General features: G+C 47.0%; 1 protein-coding gene across 1 annotated transcript in view; it reads right to left on the bottom strand.

The window, feature by feature from the left end:
- Positions 1-850: 850 nt before the first annotated feature.
- LOC311322782 (leucine-rich repeat transmembrane neuronal protein 4) overlaps positions 851-25066 on the bottom strand; it is a gene marked incomplete at both ends in the record, with an annotated part of 185468 nt that continues 161252 nt past the window's right edge. The window contains one exon of the mRNA XM_084454896.1: positions 851-1186. Coding sequence (XP_084311022.1) covers positions 851-1186 — 336 coding nt within the window. The remainder of the gene's footprint in view (positions 1187-25066) is intronic.

Here is a 25066-nt window from a genome sequence, read left to right as displayed (position 1 = left end):
ACAGAGTTCTAAAAACGCAAAGGTTTGGGTGAAACAGTGAGCAGGAACAATCAAAAACATAAGAAGAAAACAATCTTTGGTATGATGTGCACAATAATGAAACCCAGCATGAGAGTGTGGCCTTCCCATTTACACAGTTAAAAAAAACAAAAACAAAACAGCAGAAGTACCCAGTTGTCTCTCGTTTGGTCACTCATCTTATCTAATAATAATACCCATTTAACTGTATTGGCGACCACTGACTGGCACATTTGATAAGAAGAAACAGCGAGAGAACCTTTGAGCTCTGGTAAACATAATTTTGTATCTTGATATTTCCTTTCGCTCTGTACCTCTTTGCTTCCTTCTCCTCCAGAAACCATATTTATTGCACTTCCTTTATTTCTCTGCTAACCCAGCATGAGAGAACTGCCTCTATCTGTTCCTCTGAGCTGACTCCCAACAGCACTTTTGCTGTATCGGCCGGGACTGGAACCAAAGCGATAATCTAACGCGTTGTGCGTGTTGCATCACATTTCGATTCCCCTGCACGCCAGGAGGAGGGGAGCAAGGAGGGATTCTTTGAAGCGTTTGGAAAAAGAAAGCGAGATGATAAGCACAATTCTGGGGACGCATCAGCCTTCGTAATGGTCACATCCAGCATGCCAGATGCCGAAGGCCCTCTAGCCATGTTTTTAAATTAAATTTCCTTCATCCTCTCCTCACCTCTTTCCCCTAATGGTCTTTCTGTGCCCGTGTGCTAAGAGAGGCCCCACAGTAAACCCAGCTACCCCTGCCCTCTAGTCAAGAGTCAAAGTGGGCCTATAGGCCCCGCCCTCCACCTCTTAACAACCACCCGTGGCTCTGCTCGCTAGCGTCCGAAGGTGAGCGTGCTGGCGGGGCGCTCCGGGGGAGGGAAGGGGCCGCCGGGGCCCTCGGCGGAGGCGGCGGGGGGTCTGAGAGCCGCCGGCGGGGAGCGCGGCCCGGGGCCCGGGGCGCCCCCGGTGGCGGCGGAGGGCACGGCGGGCAGCGCCACAGTCTGTATGGTGGGTCGGTCGCGGGGCGGGTTCAGGTCGTCCAGGCCCTCCAGGCCCGGCGGGGGCCCCTCGTAGCCCAGGTTGAGCTGCAGGGGCTGGTGGGCCTGGCAGTAGTCCACGATGGGCTGCTCGTAGCGGTAGAACGTCAACGCGCTCATCTGGTGTGGGACCTGGAGAGAGGGATGGAGGGAGGGAGAGAATAGGAGAGAGGGGGGAGGGATGAAGGTTAAAGAAGGGACAGATAAAGGTGGAGCAGGGGCGCAGAATGAGAGAAATGTGGAGGGAGGGAGGGGTGGGAGAGGAGAGGAAAAGAACATAAGCATCATCAATCTGACACACTTGTTATTCCAACATCCGAATAAGTTACAGTTGGGAATAAAGGCTTATTGATCGTGTTTTTTGTCAACCTGTCATAAAACATTTTATGACAATTCCCTACAGTATGTGACATTAAATCTTGAATGGGTTCCGTTGCCTTTTATTCACCATTCAGACCAACACTCATTTACAGTAGCTACAAGCTCAGCCTATAACCCAGGACCAACAAAACATGCAGCCAAGAAACCAAGGCAACAGAGATTTACGCAAGAACCGTTTCTGTGTTCTCCTATTCAGCAGAATGCTGCCTGGCTCCAGGCCCTGAATCACACACTCGCTTTCATTTTCGAAAAGTGATCCAGGGTCTGGAAAGGCTTTCGTCCAGAGTGATTTCTCAGTTGGAATTCCAACCAGGCCAATCAGCGTCCTTTGAATGCGCCGGCGGAATTAAACCGCACAATGTGATTGGTTAGGGGGGTGGTTTAATCCGAGGACTCCCTCTTCGGCTATGCTGATCTTAGAAAATGGCTGCAATGGGAGCCTGTTCAGTAGGGATGGGAATTGCTAAGATTTTAGCGATTCCGATTCCATTTTCGATTCTGCTTATCGATCCGATTCCTTAGCGATTCTCTTATCGATTCATTGGGCAAAAGAGTACAAACAGGTTTATTAACATTAATTTCCTTTTATATGTACTACTTTGAACATGCCAATTACAGTGCTGTTTTTTAGGTGTATTCACCTTGAACTAAAAATAAAACTGACATAAACAAATCAGTATTTTTTCAGACCGACTACCACCAGCCTGACTCTGAACGTCATCATCTAAATTACATGGATGGAAATGGAGATTATTCATATAGTGAAAGCTGGTTTACACAATTAAACAAATGGCACTAACACAATAGACAGGGGAGTTGACCTTCGACTACACTAACGTTAGCTGTGCTGCTGTCGTCAAAAATGTGACATTCCTGCAAAGTTATCGCATGATGTGTGGCCAAATGTTTTTGCATATTTGTAGTATTTCCCCCCTTTGATGATATAGGTTTTTGCAAGCATTGCAAGTGGCCGTGTTGTCATCGTGTCGTGTGAAATGTAACCACACTTTCGAACGTTTATGCCTAGACGACATGTTGCTGGCTTCTTCTACCGCGGTCTAATAAAACAAAACAAGGCAGCGTGCGTGTGACGGCATTGCGCATGCGCAGCAACGACAGGAATCAATAGTGGAATCGTTAAGTATTTTGGCTAACGATTCCAAGGAATCGATTCACTGGGAACCGGTTCTCAACAAGAAGATTTCGATTCCCATCCCTACTGTTCAGAAGGAATAATGAAGTGAAACGAAGTGGAAATAGTGTGTCAGGCTATAGAATATACTGTACATGTCTTGCCTGTGACACATGGGCCCAAATGTTCTGGTGTGGAGAATTGAGCAAACCTCTGTAACAAACCTGCAATACCTGTAATACCTACAACACATGGGAAAAGCACCTAGCAATCGTCAGAAATCAGTGATAGTATTTCTTGCTTCACATTCTTGTATTGTAGGATTAGGGTTACTGTGTGTACTTAAACCTATGATATCCTCTTTACATGAATCAGGAAAATATTGTTTGTCAGAGGGCTGCTTGGTGCTTATTTAAGGCTGTCGTTTCTTAAGGGGTTTGTTCATTGGCCAGCACAAGCACACACACACACACACACTTACTCACGCAGACACACACACACACACAGGCACGCACACACACACACATACAGTACACACGCACGCACACACATACACACACACACACACACACACACACACACACACAAACACGCTGCTACGCTCCCCCTGGTGCAAATGTATGAGCAGATAGGATCATGCTCTCTATTACCATGTCACTGGTGCCTCCTCACATCTGGCGCAGTGTCAGGTCTCCTGTCCTGTGTCAGACTAACAAACGAGCCCCCGCCCCCACCCCCCCACCCAACCCCCCCACCCCCCCAACACGTCCACTTTGCTGCGACTGCAGCCTTACTAACAAAGGCCAATTAACGGAGGATGAGCAGAGCACGGACACAGTGGAGAGCGGTGGCAGTCATCCTGAAGGAAAACACCAGTGCCTGATGGGGGATGACAGATGATCAGACCCTGAACCAACGCCCGCCCGCGACAAACAAACAAACACAATAAACAACAGCAAATACGAGGCCAAGATAAAAACAAAACAAGGGGGCATAAATAATTTCCTGGGTGCTCTCCGGTGGGATTGTTGGTGCAGAGTGTCTCATCATACTATAAAACCATCTCCCCTAAGAGCCAGCTGACTGAGCTTTGAGGAGGATGCGGGGTGGGGGGTGGGGGCAGAGTGCATGAGCTCCTCACCATCTCCCAGTCAAATAAAACATTCTTCAGGTATCGTGGGTAGGTAGGTAGGTAGATAGATAGATAGATAGGTAGGTAGGTAGGTAGGTAGATAGATAGATAGATAGATAGATAGATAGATAGATAGATAGATAGATAGATAGATAGATAGATAGATAGATAGATAGATAGATAGATAGATAGATAGATAGATAGATAGATAGATGGATAGGAACATCAATAAATACTGTGTAGTCTTGGGCAAAAAATAACAAAAGGAAAGGAACAGTGCATCCTGAGTTCCTCCGAGCTTTGCGTCTAACTTTGATGCAAAATTGATTCTTAGGACGGAAATGTTGAGCGTTTAAATGCCTGCAGTATCAGTTCACTGATCTGTCTGGAAACAGTATTTAGCTCTGTCAATAATACTGAAATGGAAAATACACAGATACTGGAAATCAACATCAGGGACAGATATCTCTAAACATGTCTGACCTCTTCACATTGTCAAAACTCTTCACACAGTCAGCGAAACAGAAGTCCATGTGGAACAAACTGTGAATCATTTTGATTGCTTTTTCATTTTCAACAAAATGCATTCAATGACCACATTTTCCAAAATCCATGAACCTTTTTCAGAGTTCATGGATTTCAAATCGCATTGTGTTGCCTCTGTGTATGAAATGCGCTATACAAATAAGGCTTTGATTGATTGATTTTCTGATTCATACTCCACCACCTGCAAAGCACCATTTGCAGCACAGTTTCCAAACGCTAACACACTGTTTTCAAAACTGTTAAAAACACATTCAAAACAGAATGATGGCAAATTGTGTGCATTTCTGCAGTAACCATATTGAAATATATAGAACATCTTTGCTGAATATTTACAATAAAATGAAATAATAATAATTCAAAATACAGCTGATTGCAATTTCAGCTGAAAGCCTACCCAGGTGTACTGTTTTTAGTGTCGTTACCAAACAGACAAAAGGGCATCGGAATGATTTTGTTTGTAAAAATGGACCAAGGCAGACAGGTTGGTGGGGAGAGCGTCAGGGAGAGAGAGAACGCGTGCAGGACAGAGGAGAGGAAGACCAGGAGCGCTGGTCTCTGATGAGATAAGGGCCACGATTATTGACCATGTTGTAAACCGTGGTCTCTCTTCGAGAGAGAGACCGGTTTAAGGGTGCAACCAAATCTGCAGCGTTCAACGGTTGCATCAAGAATACGAATAGTCCGGGAAAAACAACAGGTGAGATGTGCGTCCTTCAATGATAATTGACATATTACAGTACGATACAGTATGTTTACATTTGTACATGTACTGACATCTTGAAATATATATTGATTGTTTTATGTTTTACAGTAGGATCCACAGGTTACCTCTCACAGGAGGGAGATGTGCAGGAAATGGCCATTGTTAACACGGTACTTGGCAACAATGCAATAAAACTGCGGGAAATTGGGGACAAAGTGCTGGCAGACAATATCACTTATGGGAATGTGAACGCGGTCAGCACAACGACTACTGCCAGAGTCTTAAAGGAACATAAAATAAGGATGAAGCGACTACTGCCAGCATCTTAGAGAAACATACTGTAAAATAAAGAGGAAGCAGTTGTACACTGTACCCTCCGAGAGAAACGGTGAACGTGTGAAAGAACTCTGGTATCGATATGTCCAGGTAAGATGTCTGTTCAATAACAAAACAGGGTATATACACAGCTATGCATAACAGCAGACTGGCTTGTCTGTCAGTCGGTCAGTCTGTATGCTTTCTGAGTGAGAATTGCTGCCAGTGGCATGGGTTAATGTATGGGAAAGCTTATTTTGAGACATGTATGAAGTGTTTTGGTGATTTGAGTGAGTTTTGGAAGTGAGGTTAACTGTTTTGGCCAAGATGCATGTTGGTAATGCAGACTGAATGAAGAGTTTTGAAAAAGTGGCTAATGAACCTAATGAACACCCTCCCCCATCAATTTATATTCCTCCCTCCCCATCTCTCTCCTCCCCTCTCTCTCCCTCTTTCTCTCGCTCTTCTTTCTTCTTCTTTCTCTCAGTCACTCTTTCAACTTCTCTCTCTCTCTCACTCTCCCTCAACTTCTCTCTCTATCCATCTGTTACTCTCGTTCTCCCTCTTTCTCAAATGGACTCCATTAAGCTAGACCTGTACTCATTACATTATGGGCACTCAGTGGATTACTGCCTCTCTCTGAGTTCAGCCCTGTCTCCCTCCTCCTCCCGTAGCCCCCCCCCGTCGCCCCCCCCCGCTCTGCTTCCCACAGGGGCTCCTTGCCCAGGTCCAGCAGATTCATTAACCCATATTAACTCCTAACCGTTTCAGCGGATCCAATCGAATTGTAGGAGCATAAATCTGGTCTGTGTGCTGGCAAGGTCTGCGCACACACACACACACACACACACACACACACACACACACACACACACACACGTGGGCAGCCTTCTCATTTTTGGGGTTTATTACTCATTCCAGAGATGCTGAGATGAGGACTTTAATGGAATTTGACATGAATCTCAGACGGATACGGAGTGATGAACCAGTTGAATGGATGTACAGTATTCCTAGTCTCCGACGTGGTGAAAGAATCCATTGATTGATATTCCAGAGCTGTCCGAAATACCCTCTGCCTTCCTCTAACATGGCAGCCATGATGTTGATCCCGTATACAGACTTCCCCTGCCTTCCAGCCCCGAGTCACTGAGGGCTTGTCAGTGGCTCCCACGGGGGGCCCAAAACCCCATAAATATGTTTGACTTTTCGTTTTTTTTTTACGGCATTCCACTGCGGCGAGGAAGTAGTGTATCTTTTCCATTCATGGTTTTATGAGCGACTAAGGAGGCTGCTGACAGTGCCGGGGGCAAAGACAACGCTAACGCTCTCCCCCTGTTAAGACAACCTCCTCCTCTGCCACTCCCGAGGCCATCCTGGCCTCCCCATAGACCCACACCATGGTTTAGCATGGACTGTCTTCAGAGAGAGAGAGAGAGTCAGAGAAAGAGAGAGAGAGGGAGAGAGAGAGGGTTAGGAAAAAACATTTTTCTACCTAATTTACCTTGTTCCAATCTCAACCATGCAGTTCATTGTGGATTACAGCATCAACTGGAAAAATATTACTGGAGACAAAATCTGTCTTCTGTTCTCATTCTTTTACAGTATCTATGGTTGTACTTTTTTGCTGCCTTAAAATAATTTGAGCTGAATTGAAGACAAGTCATGCATGTCGATTTTTTAGGTATGACTTTAGTTTTAACTAGGGTGAAACAGTATAAAAAGAGAATTCCAGAGTGATCCACTTTTATAGTTCCTGCCATGGGGTATAGGCAAGGCAAGTTTATTTGTATAGCACATTTCAGCAACAAGGCAATTAAAAGGGCTTTACATGATACATTAAAGGCATCAAGAAAAAGTGAAAGAAACACATTATAAAAGGTGATGAAATGAAATGCAAAAAAAAAGTTACAGTGCAGTGTACAAATGAATAATTATTTGATTTAATAAAAAGCAGCGGCAAAAAGAAGTCTTCAGTCTTGATTTAAAAGAACTGAGAGTTGCAGCAGACCTGCCGTTTTCTGGAAGTTTGTTCCATATATGTGGAGCATAAAAACTGAACGCTGCTTCTCCATGTTGTGTTTTAACTCTGGAGGCAGAAAGCAGACCTGTGCCAGGTGACTTGAGAGGTCTGGATGCTTCATAACTGGATGGTTCATAACGTAGCAGCAGATCAGACATATATTTTGGCCCTAAACCATTCAGTGATTTATAAACCAATAGCAGTATTTTAAAGTCAATTCTTTGACAGACAGGAAGCCAGTGTAAAGACCTCAGAACTGAAGTGATGTGATTCACTTTAGTGAGGACTCGAACAGCAGCGGTCTGAATCAGCTGCAGCTGTCTGATCGATTTTTTAGAGAGACCTGTAAACACACCGTTACTGTAGTCGAGTCTGCTGAAGATAAACATTTGGACAAGTTTTTCCAGATCCTGCTGAGACAGAAATCCTTTAATCCTTGATATATTCTTCAGGTGATAGTAGGCTGACTTTGTAATTGTCTTAATGTGACTGTTGAACTTCAGGTCTGAGTCCATGACTACACCAAGCGCTGACTTTTAATCGTTCTTCTTTGACTCCAAATACAATTACTTTTATTTTTGTTTAGTTGAAGAAAGCTATGGCACATCCAATCGTTGATTTGTTCAATGCACTTACTCAGCGCTTGTATGGGATTATAGTCCCCTGGTTTTATGGTGATATAAATTTGTGTGCTGTCAGCGTAGCTATAGTAACATATTTTGTTGTTTTCCATAATTTGAGCTAGTGGGAGCATACAAATGTTGAACAGAAGAGGCCCCAGAATGGAGCCTTGGGGAACTCCACAGGTAATTTTTGTCTGCTCAAATTTGTAACTGCCTATAGACACAAAGTAGTCCCTGTCCTTCATCTACTGTAGGATTCAAACCAGTCTAGCACTGTGCCAGAAATTCCTAGCCAGTTTGCCAGTCGGCCTAGTAATATGTTATGGTCAACCGTATCAAATGCAGCGCTGAGATCCAGTAAAACTAAGACTGAAATTCTGCCATTGAAGTCTCACTGCTGTGGTGTGGTCGAAATCCTGACTGGAAGACATCAAAACAATTATTTAGTGCCAGGAAGTTGTTCAGCTGTTGAAAAGCTGCTTTTTCCAGAAAACGTCCAGAGTGTGCCCCTTGTTGTGTGTGGGCTCCGTCACATGCTGAGTCAGTCCATAGTCATCAAGGACACAACACTCATGAGGCTTGTCAACATGGATGTTAAAATCACCAACTATTACCACACAGTCAAAGTCAATAGAGATAATAGCTGTTCAGCAAAGTCATCAGACAAGTTAAACAATATTTAGTTGGCCTGTAGATGTTTAGAAATATGGCTCGAAAAGAGGAATTCAACTGAAGAGCCAAATATTCAAAGGACATCTGCTTACTTTGGAGGGAGTCATTAAACAAAATGGCAACTCCACCTCCTTTCTTATATATCACTGTCATAATGTATTTCCAAAGTGAGTGTGTGTGTGTGTCACTGTTTTTTTGTTTTCTGGCGTCACTTGTCAGCATCACTAGCACCCTCACTTGCCCACATGACAACCTTATATAAATCTGATGGCGCAGGTGGGCGGTATTTATACTGAAGAGTGAGCTCATCCAATTGAAATCGGTTACCAACTGTGTATCTGGAGTCACCAGTACCACTGTCACAGGGTTCACCGCGTCGCTCGTCAGTATCGCTTCCACGCTCACTCTCCCACTCTGGGTTCGATCTCAGGTCCTCTGACTTGCCAACACACATGACGACCTTACATAAACACCGATTAGCCAGCAACGGCACCAAAAAGCTAGCGATTCGATAGCGTGGGTGGGTGGCATTTATAGTATGTTTTAGTCCAACAACAAAACACAACAAATCCCCCACAAGTGTCTGTGGGGGATTCTAGCCAAACATCATTACAAAGACAAAGTACGGCAGCAGAATATTGACTAACACCAGGTTGTCTTAATGTCCCATAAAGACAAGGTTAAGGCCCTGTCTGCGCTCTGAGAACTCTAGCATTCCCTTGGTACAGAGTCTACGGGTCTGACATTCGCCTGGTACAGAGTCTATTGGTCTCACACTCCCCTGGCAGTGAGCCTATTGGTCTCACTGGTACTGAGTCTATGGGTCTCACATTCCCCTGGTACAGAGTCTACGGGTCTCACATTCCCCCGGTACCGAGCCTCTGGGTCTGACAGCTCTGGGAAGTGGGACAGGACATATTGACAGGATGCTGTAGTACTGTAGTTATGTAGTACTGTCGGTCCTCATGTACGCATTTAAAGTTAAGTGTTCCTCTAAATAAGCTGTTAGCCTCCTGCTAATTCCTTAATTACTGCAGATCCATTTATGCGTCTGTGGCTGTTGATTACCAGTCCCTGACACCTCATAGATGGCCTGGCCTCAATTCACACCCAGCTAAAAAGAGAGGGGGGGGGGAGAGAGAGAGAGAGAAAGAGAGAGACCATGGCCCCCTTCATGCACCAGTGCTTGCCCACCATTGGCTCGTTGCTGTGTCCTTGCTCTCGCAGTGCAGGCAGTAACGAGGGTTTAGCGGACCACGGAAAACAGGGCGTGGAACGTTACTCAACGCTCAACGCCCGTTCTCCCCATCAAGCTCTTCTCCACACAAAGCAGAACTGCCAGTGCTAATGACGTCTGTGGCTGAGCGTTGGCGGTACAGGAGGCATGGAGGAGACTGAAGATGGATGATGAGGACCAGCTAACCAGAGTTGGCGGCCGGCCCTCTCTGCGCTGTGGCTGTCTGTCACCGTGTAGCGGGGCAGCACAACACACCTGCATCAACACCACTTAGTCTGGACGCAAGGGATGCTGGGGTATTTCAGGTCCTGTTGTCTGTACAGTCTGACTGTCTCTGTCTGTTTTGTCTGTCTGTCTGTCTGTTTGTTTTGTCTGTCTGTCTGTTTGTTTGTTTTGTCTGTCTGTCTGTCTGTTTTGTCTGTCTGCCTTTCTGTTTTGTCTGTCTGTCTGTTTTGTCTGTCTGTCTGTTTTGTCTGTCTGCATGCTTTGCATGCCCTCAGTGTGGTTCTGTTTCTAGCCTGACCTGTATAAGTGTCTGTCTGTCACTTATACAGAGTATTTTCATTCTAAACACAGCTAGGATCAGATATGTCTGTCTGTCTGTCTGTCTGTCTGTCTGTCTGTCTGTCTGTCTGTCTGTCTGTCTGTCTGTCTGTCTGTCTGTCTGTCGGCCTGTCTGTCTGTTTAAACACAACTAGGATCAGATCTGTCTATCTGTCTGTCTGTCTGTCTAAACACAGCTAGGGTCAGATCTGTCTGTCTGTCTAAACACAGCTAGATCTGTCTGTCTATCTGTCTTTCTGTCTAAACGCAGCAAGGGTCAGATCTGTCTGTCTGTCTGTCTGTCTAAACACAGCTAGGGTCCGATCTGTCTGTCTGTCTGTCTGTCTGTCTAAACACAGCTAGTGTCAGATCTGTCTGTCTGTCTGTCTTAACACAGCTAGGGTCAGATCTGTCTGTCTGTCTGTCTGTCTGTCTGTCTAAACGCAGCTAGGGTCAGATCTGTCTGTCTGTCTGTCTGTCTAAACGCAACTAGAGTCAGATCTGTCTGTCTGTCTGTCTGTCTGTCTAAACACAGCTAGGGTCAGATCTGTCTGCAGACTCAAGGTAATCCCGCCAGCCCCCTCATGAATAAAACAACACTGGGCTTTTTTATTTGCACTCAAAGGAAGATCAGATTAATAATAACAAAGGCAACATGGTGTCCTTATGATAACATCAGATGGCTCTCACTTAGTCAAACTCAGCCCGTGGCTACAGCTTGTGTACGGAAGCAATGGGAAATGATTATAACACGATAAACTGTGGGAAATTATAGCACAGAGCATGATGCTAATGCCGGAATTATGAGCTGGGAGCTTCCTACTAGCTAGTTTAGAGTGAAGAAATGCCACATGGTAATCTATCCATTAGTGCTGTTGAAATATTGAAATAGCATCGTCATTGAAGCAGATACAGTCTGTGTCTGTAAAGGATGGTTCTGTGAAGGTACGGGGGTGGCGGTGTCGTAGAGGAATACCATTAATAGAATACCCTGCTGTTCCTAGTGAATTGAAACTTTCCACATGGCTTGGCCTGAGATGGCCTGGCGGCTGGAGTGCCGCGGTGTCCGGTGGTGATATGAGCATTGTGTCTGAGTGATGAGCACGGCCCCGAATAAAAGCCGCATGGCCATCCCCGGCTCTGGTCCGCGAGTGTCTCTGGCACTTTAATCAGGGATATTGTGGTAGAGCAGTGTGCCTGGGAGGGCAGGTCCGGGCTTTTAAAGACCTGACTAATGAGACATGACAGAGGAACCTGGGTCTCAGCCAGGGCCCTGGCCTCCTCTCTCCTCCTCTCTCCTCCTCTCCCCTCCTCTCTGCCCACTCCCCTCTCTCGCTCTTGTTCTCCCACTCTCACTTATACCCTTTTTTCCCAGCAAAAATTACAGCACATATGCAGGTTTTTTAAACGTGGGGAAACCGGCTAAAAATAAGCGATTGACTCCTTTCCTGTTGCATGTAGACAAGTGTCTTTCTGCATGGCACACTGCAGAAAATGAATAGTAGCTCTTGTAGCTGAGAGATTTGACTAGTATTTTCTGAAACAGGGTTTTTGACCCCAGAAGACCAGGCTTCCATATTGCAAAGACAAAGGGTGATAGTTTGAAATATAAAATATATTGCAAAATATATAGTGCTTAGTCTAAAGCAGGTCTATGGACAAATCATCCTGGGCTATATGACCTGCCGTCACCGTTGGAGGGGGCACATATCTTGCTTAGCTTGTTTGTATATTCACATTCTAAAACACAATATTTTAGGTTACTTATAGGTTAAGGTTAACATTATATTATTCAAATGTAGTATATTCACATCCAGCTAGACTTTACTTAGGTATAGGGCAATATATAATATTATCTACATTTATATTACATTGTTTAGTCAGGAACTAGTCTGGCTCAACGGATGTAGGTTTTGGCAATAAACGTCATTCGTTGTCACACTGCCCAATCAGTGGCGAGTCTGGCGACACAAATTAATCTGATTCGGCCGAGTGATTCTCTCGGCACCAATCCGATTCGATCCAGACTATTTTGCGGATTGTGATTGGTTTAAAGAAATACTGCATTCCCCCCCCCCCCCCCCCCCTATTGCAGAATGGTAATATTTCCAGCCAGACCTGTCTCCGGCGCTGGCACAGTGTAAACCATGTGGAGATAGGTCTGGCTATGCGAGACTAGTCAGGAACTAACAGTTGCAGGATCTGATAACCGTGGAGAAGAGCAGGGCCAGGAATTCCAATGTACCTGCAGCCTACTGCTAGTCTACAATGCATGCAATACAATCTTGAACTTGAACTTAAATGAGAGAAAAGCCATGATGCAACATTGAAATCACTTCTGTGCACAGATAATTATCTTGTAGTCTAGCCTACAGGCCTTCTGCATATGTTTGGTGTTAGCAGATCTTTATTTTTTGTAATAATGTAGGCTATTTAGTGCATCTACCCGGTCTACGGCACAAGCATTGACGTGAGTTTAAAATCTGTCCCTTTGCTCGGTGGGAAGAGACCTATATGCTCCCACTCTCGCCTATTCACACACAGATGTCCTTTTAACAAAGGTACAGTAGATTCACTCTGATGCCAAGTGCACTGCGTGGCGCCTCGAAAGGGCAGCCCGCAATTTGGAGCTCCATTGATTTCCCTTCGTCCTCTTTGAACTTTTGCAGCCTTCTCTTTCTTCAACAGCTCCAACTGTGGAGGAACAGGGTTTGGTACAACAGGGGAAACAGAAAACAAACTGTTTCTGTTTACCGCACACAGTGCAGGCGATTTCCTGGATCAACAAAATTCCATTTCTTAAATGGGGGGCGTGGGGGATTACAGGTCTGTGAAAATGCAGATTCTCACCCATCACTTGTGTGATTACATTAGTTAGAAGGTACAGCAGTGTTGCAACTGCCTAGTGAATAATTTGGAAGCTTATTTGATTAACGTGTGTGAGTGCGTGCATGCTTGAGTGTGTGTGTGTGTGTGTGTGTCATTGCAATATTGGATGTTCTTATGAGCGAGCATCACAGCCACTAATTTAAATTAAAGCGATAACAACAACTTATTTGGCGGTAATTATGATAGATTGTGGAGTGTGGAATTAATTAGGGGGCGTATGTTTTCCTCTGCAAAAATAATTAAGCCCGGGGTTGAAGTAACAGGGGTAGAAAATCCAGGTCGTTACACAGAGTCCCTAAAGACGGAGGCAGGTTTGCATAGGAGAACAGGAAGCACAGTTACGACCACCTTGCCACATTGAGACTAGTTCCCTCCTCCCTGAGTATCAATAGCAGGTCAAGTTAATGTCAGTAGGTCAGGAGTGTGTTCAGAGAGAATGGACATTAGGAACTGGTCTCTAAACCTTGCAAATACGCTGAGAAAAAAAAACAAGCCAGCTTAATTCAATTTGTAATTTTTCACTCATTCTACACTTTAGTAATTTGCGCTTGTTAAATTAAAAAGTTTTGTTGCTTGTTCAATCAATAGGTACACACAAAACATCGGAGGCTGTAAACACAGATGCACACAGAGAAGATGGCAAACACTGACAAGCCTGATGACACAAATAAACCTGGTAAAATGGCTGCCTTGCAAATGGTAATTAAAATGCCCTCAGCCCCCAAATCCCTGATAAATATTTCATAAAGTGGCTGTCGTGCATGCTAAGGCAACAGCACAACAATATGTGAATGCCCTTTAGTGGAATTGTCACCCCTACAGTGACAACACCCCCTCACACGAGAACCACAATCATAGCACTCATTAGCACCATAGCCTTGCCCCCCTGAAGCTAAAACGTGTTTTGTTTCTTGTTTTAGACATATTGTACACTCACACTCTCCAAGCAAGAGGATGCACACAAAAATGTGCACAAAAAAAGGTGTCCACTGTAACATAGTGAAAGCTATGCAGCGCTACATGCAGTCATTCCACTCCTTACCCACAGCTATAGCCTTGCGGTTCACAGTCTTGACGGAGTGAGGACTGATCGCATTTCAGAGTCTGACCATACTGATCAATCAGATTGTTAACACTCCTGACATGTCTAGAAGCCTCTGAAACATTCTCTAGGGAGGGCAAGGATCCACTTTCACTGGTCTCTCTCTCTCTCTCTCTCTCTCTCTCTCTCTCTCTCTTTCTTTCTCACTCTCTCTCTCTCTCTCTCTCTGTTAGACTACCTTAACAACAGCAAAACAACAAACATGTCATACAGTGAACATACAGCGCATGGGGTGGTGAGGCGATGACATCGAAACACACACACACACACACACACACACACAAACAAAATGGTCACCAATGTTTCTCTGCTTTTAATCCCCTGCCCCGGGGGGACCAGGCCACGCGCTCTGTCCACTCCTGGTCAGGGACGAACAGGAGAGCCATACGATCTGCATGTTTTTATACTGGGGTTTTTGTGTGGAAACCCTATGAACACGGGAAGAACATGCACATTCTGCACAGAAAGGCCCAGGAGATACCCCACCTGAGCACCTTGGGGAGATACCCCACCTGAGTACCTGACCACCCTGGGGAGATACCCCACCTGAGCACCTGACCACCCTGGGGAGATACCCCACCTGAGCACCTGACCACGCTGGGGAGATACCCGGCCTGAGCACCTGACAACCCTGGGGAGATACCCCACCTGAGCACCTTGGGGAGATACCCCACCTGAGTACCTGACCACCCTGGGGAGATACCCCACCTGAGCACCTGACCACGCTGGGGAGATACCCCACCCGAGCACCTGACCACCCTGGGGAGATACCCCACCTGAGCACCTGACAACCTTGGGGAGATACCCCACCTGAGCACCTGACAACCTTGGGGAGATGCCACATCCCCAATGCCGACATCATCGCAAGCGGGATTCAAACCCAGGACCTTTTCTGTTGCTGTGAGGTGAGAGTGCAAAGCACTGTGCCACCGTGCCACACCTTCCCCCGTTTGTCATGTGTCTCTGGGTGTCATGTCTGCTCATCTGTAGCTAGCTCAGGTAGAGGCAGCTAGTGAGAGAGGCGCTAAATGACTTACGGCCTTAAAGTAACTCAGTCACTCTACATGTAATAGGAAAATGGGATATCAAAGAAAGACTACAATCACAGGTCTCTCTCTCTCTCTCTCTCTTGCTCTGAGATAAATGAAATGCGTGTGCCATCACTGCTTCAATAGAACACTTCCTGCAGCAGGAGGGCGCCACTGATGAAGCAGAAGAGGGATCAATAGAGACGTGTTCAAAAACATCTCACGAGAGACGGGGCGGAGAAAGACCCTCCTCTAGAGTCTGGGACTTAAGACGGGGCGGAAGGGACCGGAAACGCTGATGGAGGCTCGTCTGAGGACGACCTAGAGAGAGACCGAGTGATAAAAGCTGTCATCAAACCCAAGAATGTTAACACGTTTCATCGCGCAAGGTGTACTATATGCAATGCCCGGTTAGATAACTGTATGATGTGCTCATCGCATAAGTAGGAGATGCTATGCAGTACAGTAGAACAGATAATGAGGTCACCGTAAATCGATCGGCCCCCTATTTCAACCAACCAGGCGTCAGCCCAATTGTCCAAGAGAAAATGTGTTGCATTCATAGAAAAGGGTTCACGGACAGTTTTCACAAAACGCTGACCGCACTCGTTTCTGGCGCCCCGGCCCTCTGGTGCAGATTAAAATGGCTTTTAGCACCATTATGTTGAACTAGAAGTACATCTCTGCGGAGGCCATCCAGGGGTAACTGTCATTATCACCGTGCTCCTGGTTAGCGAGTCGGACGGGCAGCGGGGAATGCTCTGGTGAAACACTGTTTTACAGGGAGGCATTTTTCTGACTTTAACAAGCCCAGTGCGACTGCAGTCACTGAAGAAATGATGGCGCTACCGTGTTAAAAGGGCATTGACTCTTCTGATGCAGCTGTGCGATTACAACGCCGAGCGGCTGTTTTATTCCTTATTCCTGTGCGATTCTTCATCGTCTAAGCTTGAGAATGTTCCAGATCTGCCTTAAGGGACCCGTAAAAAGCTCACGCTAACAATAGCGGTAATCGTACAGGCAGGGAGGCGGTCCTCTCTGTCAGTCACGACAAACCGGCTCCTCAAGAGCGCCACCAATCATCTAGGCGGGAAAAAAAATAAATAAGCGGGGTCCTCTCGGCTGATTGGCCCATAACCGAGCGGTTACCGCAGCGTTTGACCATAGCCGGCTCGGTAATCATTTTAATTTCTCTGTGACTCTGGGGGCGGCTGTAATCAGGGAGGTATGAGCCCAGAGATGTGCTATAGGGGAGGTCGGCGCCTGGGGTTTAATACCCGCTCCGTGGAGAGTTCTGCTCCAGGCAGGGGGGCGGGATTGTCGCATTACGCCGCCAGCACGACGTTCACAATCGCTAATGGTCTCTTCAGTAAATTCATTTTACTCACGCTGCACCAAAAGAGGCGCTTTTATTCAACGCTGGTACTTAAAACGTGCTGTGCCCTAGCAGGCTGAGCGCGGGTTGAGGGCGGGCTGAGGGGCTGAGGGGGCCCTGAGCAGGAGGCCGGACCGAGCCGAGTCTCCGGGTCGATGGCGGCCGACTGATGAGATTCTACCACGGCCCACGGGAGGTCAGGTGAATTCAGAAGGAGGTTCTGTTATCTCAGTTGAGGGGCTGTTTGCATAATTGCATTATGGCTTGGCGTGCCACTTACATGCATTGATGCTCAATGGTGTCTCTCTCTCTCTCTCTCTCTCTCTCTCTCTCTCTCTCTCTCTCTCCCTCTCTCCCTCTCTCTCTCCCTCTCTCTCTCTCTCTCTCTCTCTCTCTCCCTCTCTCTCTCCCTCTCTCTCTCTCTCTCTCTCCCTCTCTCTCTCCTCCAGTGTCTATGAGTCCACAGGCAGTGTCATTTCCGCGCTTTGAAAGACGGTTACAGTGACGTGCCGCTGAGCTCTCACTCTGACTTCGTAAAATCCCCAGCGGCAAGTGTCATGCCGGCATGCCATCCGTCGGTTCCCACCGGGATGTCACCGCGCCACCCGCCACTCTCCTCCGTTTCCATAGCGATACCAGCCGCCATGCCCGTGACTGCTGTTCCTCTCCATCTAAAATAGTAGCTGGAGGAGTTCGACTCAGTTGCATGGATACACGTTCACCTATGAAGACGCAGGAACAGGATGCATATGCTATGAGACAGCAAAGGGTTTGTTGACGCTATCCGAGACGGCGCTGTGTGAGACAGTCCCTCAAGGCCTCCTGTCAAATCAAAATGAGAGGCAACACACAACAATTATTTTAGACAGTCGACACTGTTTCTATAAGCTACTGTAACAAAGGGAATCTGAAATAGGGAGGGGAGAAACAGAGAGAGAGAGGGGGGGGGAGAGAGAGAGAGAGAGAGAGAGAGAGAGGGAGAGAGAGAGAGAGAGAGAGAGGGAGAGAGAGAGGGAGAGGAGAGAGAGAGAGAGAGAGAGAGAGGGAGAGAGGGAGAGAGAGGTAGAGAGAGAGAGATGGGGAGAGAGAGAGGGAGAGGAGAGAGAGAGAGAGAGAGAGAGAGAGAGAGAGAGAGAGAGAGAGGGAGAGAGAGAGAGAGAGAGATGGGCCTAGTGAACCATGGTTCTCAGGGCTGGGCTGAGGCACTCTGTATTGTTGCGGCAGAAAACGTGCACAGACAGGAAACTAAGCAGATGCTAATTTTCGATATGCTCTACTCCGTTCACTTATGCTAGCAGTGTTAGCGATCAGAACAGTAGTAGTTGTTGAGTGGAATTGGTTGCCTTCTGGTTGACCTGGCGGTCAGTGAAATCGACCAAATGCCAAGAGGTGAAGATCATTAGATTCCTCTTGGCCTACAGAGTCGAGCTATCTCCATTTTAGCAATTTGGAGTCGATTAGCGCCGTTATAAGCACAAATAATAACCACGCCTTAATCGCCTCTCAGTTGAGACTTTACATACTACATTTCTCCATTCATTCTACAGTGTGGGATGGGTGCTTTCACCCCTGTTTGTGGTATACTGTACTGTAGGCAATCACATTTTGAATGGTGAATTTTAACCAATTCAATGGATTTATCTGCCCCTGGTGAGTAGACCTAATACTTTCTATACATGTGCAGCTCACTTTTTGCTGTATGGGTCACAGATTTCATCACGGATATTTAGATAGATTGTGGATGTGGATTAGATAGATAGATGGATAGATAGATAGATAGATAGATAGATAGATAGATAGATAGATAGATAGATAGATAGATAGATAGATAGATAGATAGATAGATAGATAGATAGATAGATAGATAGATAGATAGATAGAGAGATTTACCTAGCCAACCCGTAGACATGCCTTCACTCCACCTCCATCTTCACGTCAACATCCAAATATTCAACACACACATGAAGAATATACCGCATGTGTACAAAACCATATTAGGTGGGAGATGGAGCCGGGGAATTAGATCAAGAAAGACTGCGTTCCCTGTATGCATTAAATACATTGGCCTCGCCTCAATTGAATGATATGCACATAATAATTCTGCCTCTGTTGGAGAGACAGCATGCCATTTGTACATAGTGATGCCACCTCATGTTTTATGCACATAGTGATGAGGCTACTTGTGCTGAGATGGTGCAGGTAATGTCACTGTGGATGGGGGTGGGTCTCATTAGACAATGAGAAGAATGTGCTTCTAGAAAGCCCTGGCAGCCACCCACCATCCTGCCCACGTGTCTCCCAGCCTGCCAGCCTGCCTGCCTGCCTGCCTGCCTTCCTGCTCCCCCTGTCTGCCAGCCGGCTCTGCTGGCCCTGTCTGTACGGGCGTCCGTCTGACTGCCGGTCCAGAACAGAGACGAGTCACGGAGCTGAGGCCGGAGCCCATGGCGCAATGTGCAGACGGAAACTGACCTGGACCGGGTACTTTCAGGACCCCGACCGGCTGGGGCTGGGGTTGGGGCTGAGGCTGGGGCTGAGGCTGGGGTTCAGGCTGGGGTTGGGGCTGAGGCTGGGGCTGAGGCTGGGGCTAGGGATGAGGCTGGGGCTGAGGCTGAGACTGAGGCTGGGGCTAGGGATGAGGTTGAGGCTTGTCCTGGGGCTGAGGATGGGGCTAGGGATGAGGCTGGGGCTGAGGCTTGTCCTGGGGTTGAGGCTGGGGCTGAGGCTGGGGCTGAGGCTGGGGCTGAGGCTGGGGCTGAGGCTGCTGATGAGGCTGGGACTGAGGCTTGTCCTGGGGCTGAGGCTGAGGCTTGTCCTGGGGCTGAGGCTTGTCCTGGGGCTGAGGCTGAGGCTTGTCCTGGGGCTGAGGCGGAGGCTTGTCCTGGGGCTGAGGCTGAGGCTTGTCCTGGGGCTGAGGCGGAGGCTTGTCCTGGGGCTGAGGCTGAGGCTTGTCCTGGGGCTGGGACTGAGGCTTGTCCTGGGGCTGGGACTAGGGCTGAGGCTTAGGAACTAATCTCCAACAGGAGTAGGCGAACAGAAAAAGAAACAGCCTTCGGTAATTAATGAACACATCTCCCCTGTAGCCGTAGCTGTCCTGTCAGACATGTGTTTAAGTTGCAAAGAATCATCATCAAAAGAACACTTGTAAATGGCTGCTGACCAAAGTGTGATTCCCTCTGGTGCTACTGCAGGGAGACAAGGCTATTAATGCTGTCAGACCTGCTTACACCAGAGAACACACACACACACACACACACACACACACACACACAGAAGGGATAGCAGACCGGGTAAGTGTGAAGGGCAGACTAGATCTCCTCTGAGGTTTTCCTCCTCCTTCTGATCTGCTTGGGTAGTAATTGCTACAGTAGCTCTTTCATGTATTAATGGCTTAGTCCTGGCGTTAAAGTTAAAGTTCACTATTTTGGACTTTGGGGTCTATTCTCGGTTTATCTTACATGCACCGAACATGTTAAGGCTATAATTTCTCTGATCGCCTCAGTATTGAGCTACAGTTATCCTGCAGGCGCACACTTTGCTAAGTTGGAAGCTAACGGGGTCAGTGAGATGTCAGGAAAAGTATGCTGAATGTACTTTTCTGAGACGGGAGCTACTAACTATTTGTAACTGCACATTTGTAATCTTTCATGACAGCAATGGTTTGTGCTTTTTCCAACGTCTCATTGGCCCATTCAAGGAAATTATACTCCCTACAGCTCATGTAAGACAGACCGAGAATAGGCCCTAAAGTAGAAAATAGTGAACTTATCCTTTAAGTGAAATGTTGCGTAATAAGTGGCAGGTGCTCTGGATGAGTTATGCTTTGTGCGTGGGTAGATTAGCCTTATAGGAATATGCATGACATGAAGGGAGTGCTTAGAGAAACATATACTGTACATACTGTACATAAGACACAGTATATTTGAAGAAATTTGAGTGACTGACCCGTTAGGATCCTGACCCATGGTTTAGTGACTGGCCCAGTATGCTCCTGAAACAGTTCACGTTTTAAATGCTGTAACAGTGTCAAATAGGACTCCACATGCACACGACTAAATACAGCCAGTGTTTCTACAGGTGCTGTGTTCCAATAGGTGGCCTTGTGTGGACTCACACAGCCAATCAAAGAGTGACCTTGGCCAGCACAACTCAATTCCTGGGCTGGGCGCGTTACGGTTTACCACGAGAGTTTTCCTGTCGCTTTCGCTCGAGGTAAATGTCACACTAGAGTGCACTGCAGACGTGTGTGCAATGGAAGACAGGTGCCTGTGTGTTCAGCAAATACTGCAGGTAATGCTGCATTCTCCCTCTCCCGGTCTCTCACATCGGTATTTACGGCCAGACTTTAAAGGGCAATGCTCGTTTTTGACAACCTGGACCTTATTAACGACATATTATAAGAAGTTTGACTCACCGAGATCACTTTTGTGTAGTTCGGAGGCCTGTAGAAGAAATTTAAAATCCAGCGTGAGCCAGTATATCCATGTAATGACGGTGATCGGGGCACCGAGAATGCAGTTTCTCAAAATCTATTTTCGGCCGCTAAACGGTTGTTTTCATCAATCAGATTGGATGAATCGACAGTTGAGATTCCTCAACGCGAGGCATTGTTGTGGTTTTCAAATACGGGGTCTTTAGCCTCTGTAATATGATCTTTACACGCCTTTCCCCACTTGCTCCAGCACGCATGCGCACAGGCCAGCGCGCAGACTGGCTATTCTCCGGCTCACATTCTCTGCGCTACGATCGTTGTTGGTGCCGAGAATATTGTCGTCGTCATTCGTCAGCAACAATCCGATCGTAGCGGCCGAAAATAGATTTTGAGAAACTGCATTCTCGGTGCCCCGATCACCGTCATTACATGGATATACTGGCTCGCGCTGGATTTTAAATTTCTTCTACAGGCCTCCGAACTACACAAAAGTGATCTCGGTGAGTCAAACTTCTTATAATATGTCGTAAATAAGGTCCAGGTTTTCAAAAACGAGCATTGCCCTTTAATGGGAGCCCCGTCTCCAAAAGCAGGGAGCAGCTCATCAGTGGTGTTTCAAGCATCGTCTGTAAAAAAAATAAAATAATAATTGTCTCTTTCTCAGGGATATTCACTCCCTTTCTCAGGGGTATTCACTCTCTTTCTCAGGGGTAGTCACTCTCTTTCTCAGGGATATTCACTCCCTTTCTCAGGGGTATTCACTCCCTTTCTGAGGGATATTCACTCCCTTTCTCAGGGGTATCCACTCCCTTTCTCAGGGATATTCACTCCATTTCTCAGGGGTATTCACTCTCTTTCTCAGGGATATTCACTCTCTTTCTCAGGGATATTCACTCCCTTTCTGAGGGATATTCACTCCATTTCTCAGGGATATCCACTCCCTTTCTCAGGGACATTCACTCCCTTTCTCAGGGATATTCACTCTCTTTCTCAGGGATATTCACTCTCTTTCTCAGGGATATTCACTCTCTTTCTCAGGGATATTCACTCCCTTTCTCAGGGATATTCACTCCCTTTCTCAGGGATATTCACTCTCTTTCTCAGGGATATTCACTCTCTTTCTCAGGGATATTCACTGTCTTTCTCAGGGATATTCACTCTCTTTCTCAGGGATATTCACTCCCTTTCTCAGGGATATTCACTCTCTTTCTCAGGGATATTCACTCTCTTTCTCAGGGATATTCACTCTCTTTCTCAGGGATATTCACTCTCTTTCTCAGGGATATTCACTCCCTTTCTCAGGGATATTCACTCTCTTTCTCAGGGATATCCACTCGCTTTCTGCATTCTCCCCACACCTCGGCTGAATGCGTCCTCCAGGACCAGTGAATAAAAATGTCATGTCAAGGAGGAGAGAGAGCGGAAGAGAGAAAGGGAATCTGAACGCAGACCTGCCAGTGATTTTCTCTTGCCTCTGCCACGGAGAGACGGTATAAAGTTCACCTTCCTCACAAATTGGACGGGAGAATTCTGCTCCCCCGACATTCTCCCCCGAGATGTCACCGGGCAGCTGGGTGTCTGCTCTTTGGGCAGACGATGACAGAGCTATTGTTGGGTGCATTGATAGTGCACCGCTACTCCACCTCTGCTTCAGCTCCCACTCTCTCTCTCTCTCTCTCGCTCTCTCTTTCTCGCCCTCTTTCAATCGACCTCTTTCTTCCTGTCCTCAAAAGGTGAGGACAGCTTGTTCAATCACCAGTTCAAACCAGGCATCTGTGTTGCTCTCCCTTTTCTTAATTTTGTGGTCATTCCATTTTAACATAGACCCTGTGTGTCTGGGTGGGTGGCAGGTGAAAATGTGTATTATGACAGACAGCGAGCGTGACAAATCCCTGGGGCTCGACCGGAAAGGCCCCTGGAAATACAGAATCTTGAATCTCGCTTACGCTCACCCATCCACCCACAATCCATCTCCCTCACTATTTACCTCATCCCATGCTGTGTTATCAGGGTGAGACAGGCAGCCATTTAGGACATCTGCTATCCCTCCAAACCACTCCAAAAAGAGTTAACACCTGTCTAATGTGTTAAGGAATAGCCACACGGATGCATGGAAATGAGATGAGGAGGGGACTGGAGACATCCAGGTGTCTACGCCAAGCCGTTGTACAAATCCGCTGTCTTTGTGTTCCTCATTTACATACGGGAATGAAATGGGAGTCTCCCAAGGGGGTTTAAATCAACTGCACAGGCATTAGTTTATAGAGCAACGCAGTGATTGGTGCAATTTCAGAAAAAAAACACGAAAAAAAACAAATGGAAAATAAAATACAGAGAGATAATCTGTCCATTATGGTCCATTTAAGACAAGGCGTGCAGAGAATGGTAAATGGACTGCACTTAAAAAGTGCTTTTCCACCTTAGTGACACTCAAAGCCCTTTACAATGGCCTCTCATTCACCCATTCACACACACACTCACACACCAATGATGGTAGCTGCCATACAAGGTGCTAACCTGCTCATTGGGAGCAATTTAGGTGTCTTGCTCAAGGACACTTCGACATGTGGACAGCCGGGGCTGGGATTCGAACCACTGACCCTTCAATCATTGAACGACCCGCTCTACCAACTGAGCTAGCCACCCTGAGAAGATAAGTGCTTTAGATTCCGACACTCTGTGACAGCTCACTGGGTCAAACGCTGCCCGCCCATCCCCTGGTGCGGCAGCAAGGGATTCTGGGAGGGCAGGATGGTGATCCCTGCCTCTGCGGTGTTCAGGGGTTCCGCATGGAGACGTCGCCGTAGCCAGATTAGGGGTGTGTGACACAGCAGGGCCCTAATCCCTTATCTGGGAGATTAGAGGAGCATGTCATGGTACATCGTCAAATCCCTTTAATCGTACAAATGTTGGGATTGGGAGTTGGCATCCCGGAAGAATAGGAGCTCCTGGGAGGAACCAATGTGGAACATTGTTCCGCGGTTCTCACAGGCTGCCTCCTGACAAGCAGTTTTGGCCTCTCTAACAAGCAGGGGAGCTGTGCTTGGAGGGGGGCCCCGAGTCAATTAAGCAACAACACTGATCTCTTAGGTCTCGTCTGAAGGGTCAGACACACACAGCTGAAGATAGAGCGCGTGTTGCTTGTCACTGGCACTCCGGGAGGCCTTGACATCTCATTCTGTCTTAATTCAACACCAGCGGGAGAGGCCAGAGAGAGCTGGGTGCCGATTGGCCGTCTAACGAGTCCATATCATTGTCTAGGGAAACCGAGTGACTACTTAATTTGACTTCAAACCTATTAAAACGCACGCTAATAAGGCTTTACACATCGTCTAACGTTAAGAGAGAGTGGTCCAGACAAGATGTGTGGATGTTCCATTTGAATAATGAGACACTGGTTCATGACCACAAGCATATTACCCTCAGGCTGACAGAACAATTGTAGTATTATAATATCCTCAGTTCAGTTCTGAAGGACACTGTATTCAGTCTGAAGTCCAAACAGTTCATGAACTTGTATAGTGACCGGCATGGTCAGTGTCCTACCCGACAATACCTGTCCAGCCCCTTGTTCTATGGCTATGAATGTCGCCTCGAGGGTGCCCTCTACAGGCCAGTCATCACACTGCAATCACACACACCACTGTGCAGTTAGGCAATGACTGACCCTGTGAATGAGAGCTGCACCAGCCCAGGCCAGGATATTTGTTTATTTGTTTGTTTGTTTGTGCGTGTGTGTGTGTGTGTGCTACATGAGACAAGGCTGCGTGCCTTGGAGGCAGTGAGCGGCATGAGTCCCAACTGTCACGCTCAGGAAGACTCCCAGAGGGAGGGGACCCCGTCCAAACGTGTGTGTGTGTGTGTGTGTGTGTGTGTGTGTGTGTG

This window comes from Borostomias antarcticus (genome assembly GCF_949987555.1).
Source record: "Borostomias antarcticus genome assembly, chromosome: 2".
Classification (NCBI taxonomy): Eukaryota; Metazoa; Chordata; class Actinopteri; order Stomiiformes; family Stomiidae; genus Borostomias; species Borostomias antarcticus.
This window is presented reverse-complemented; position numbering and strand designations above follow the sequence as displayed.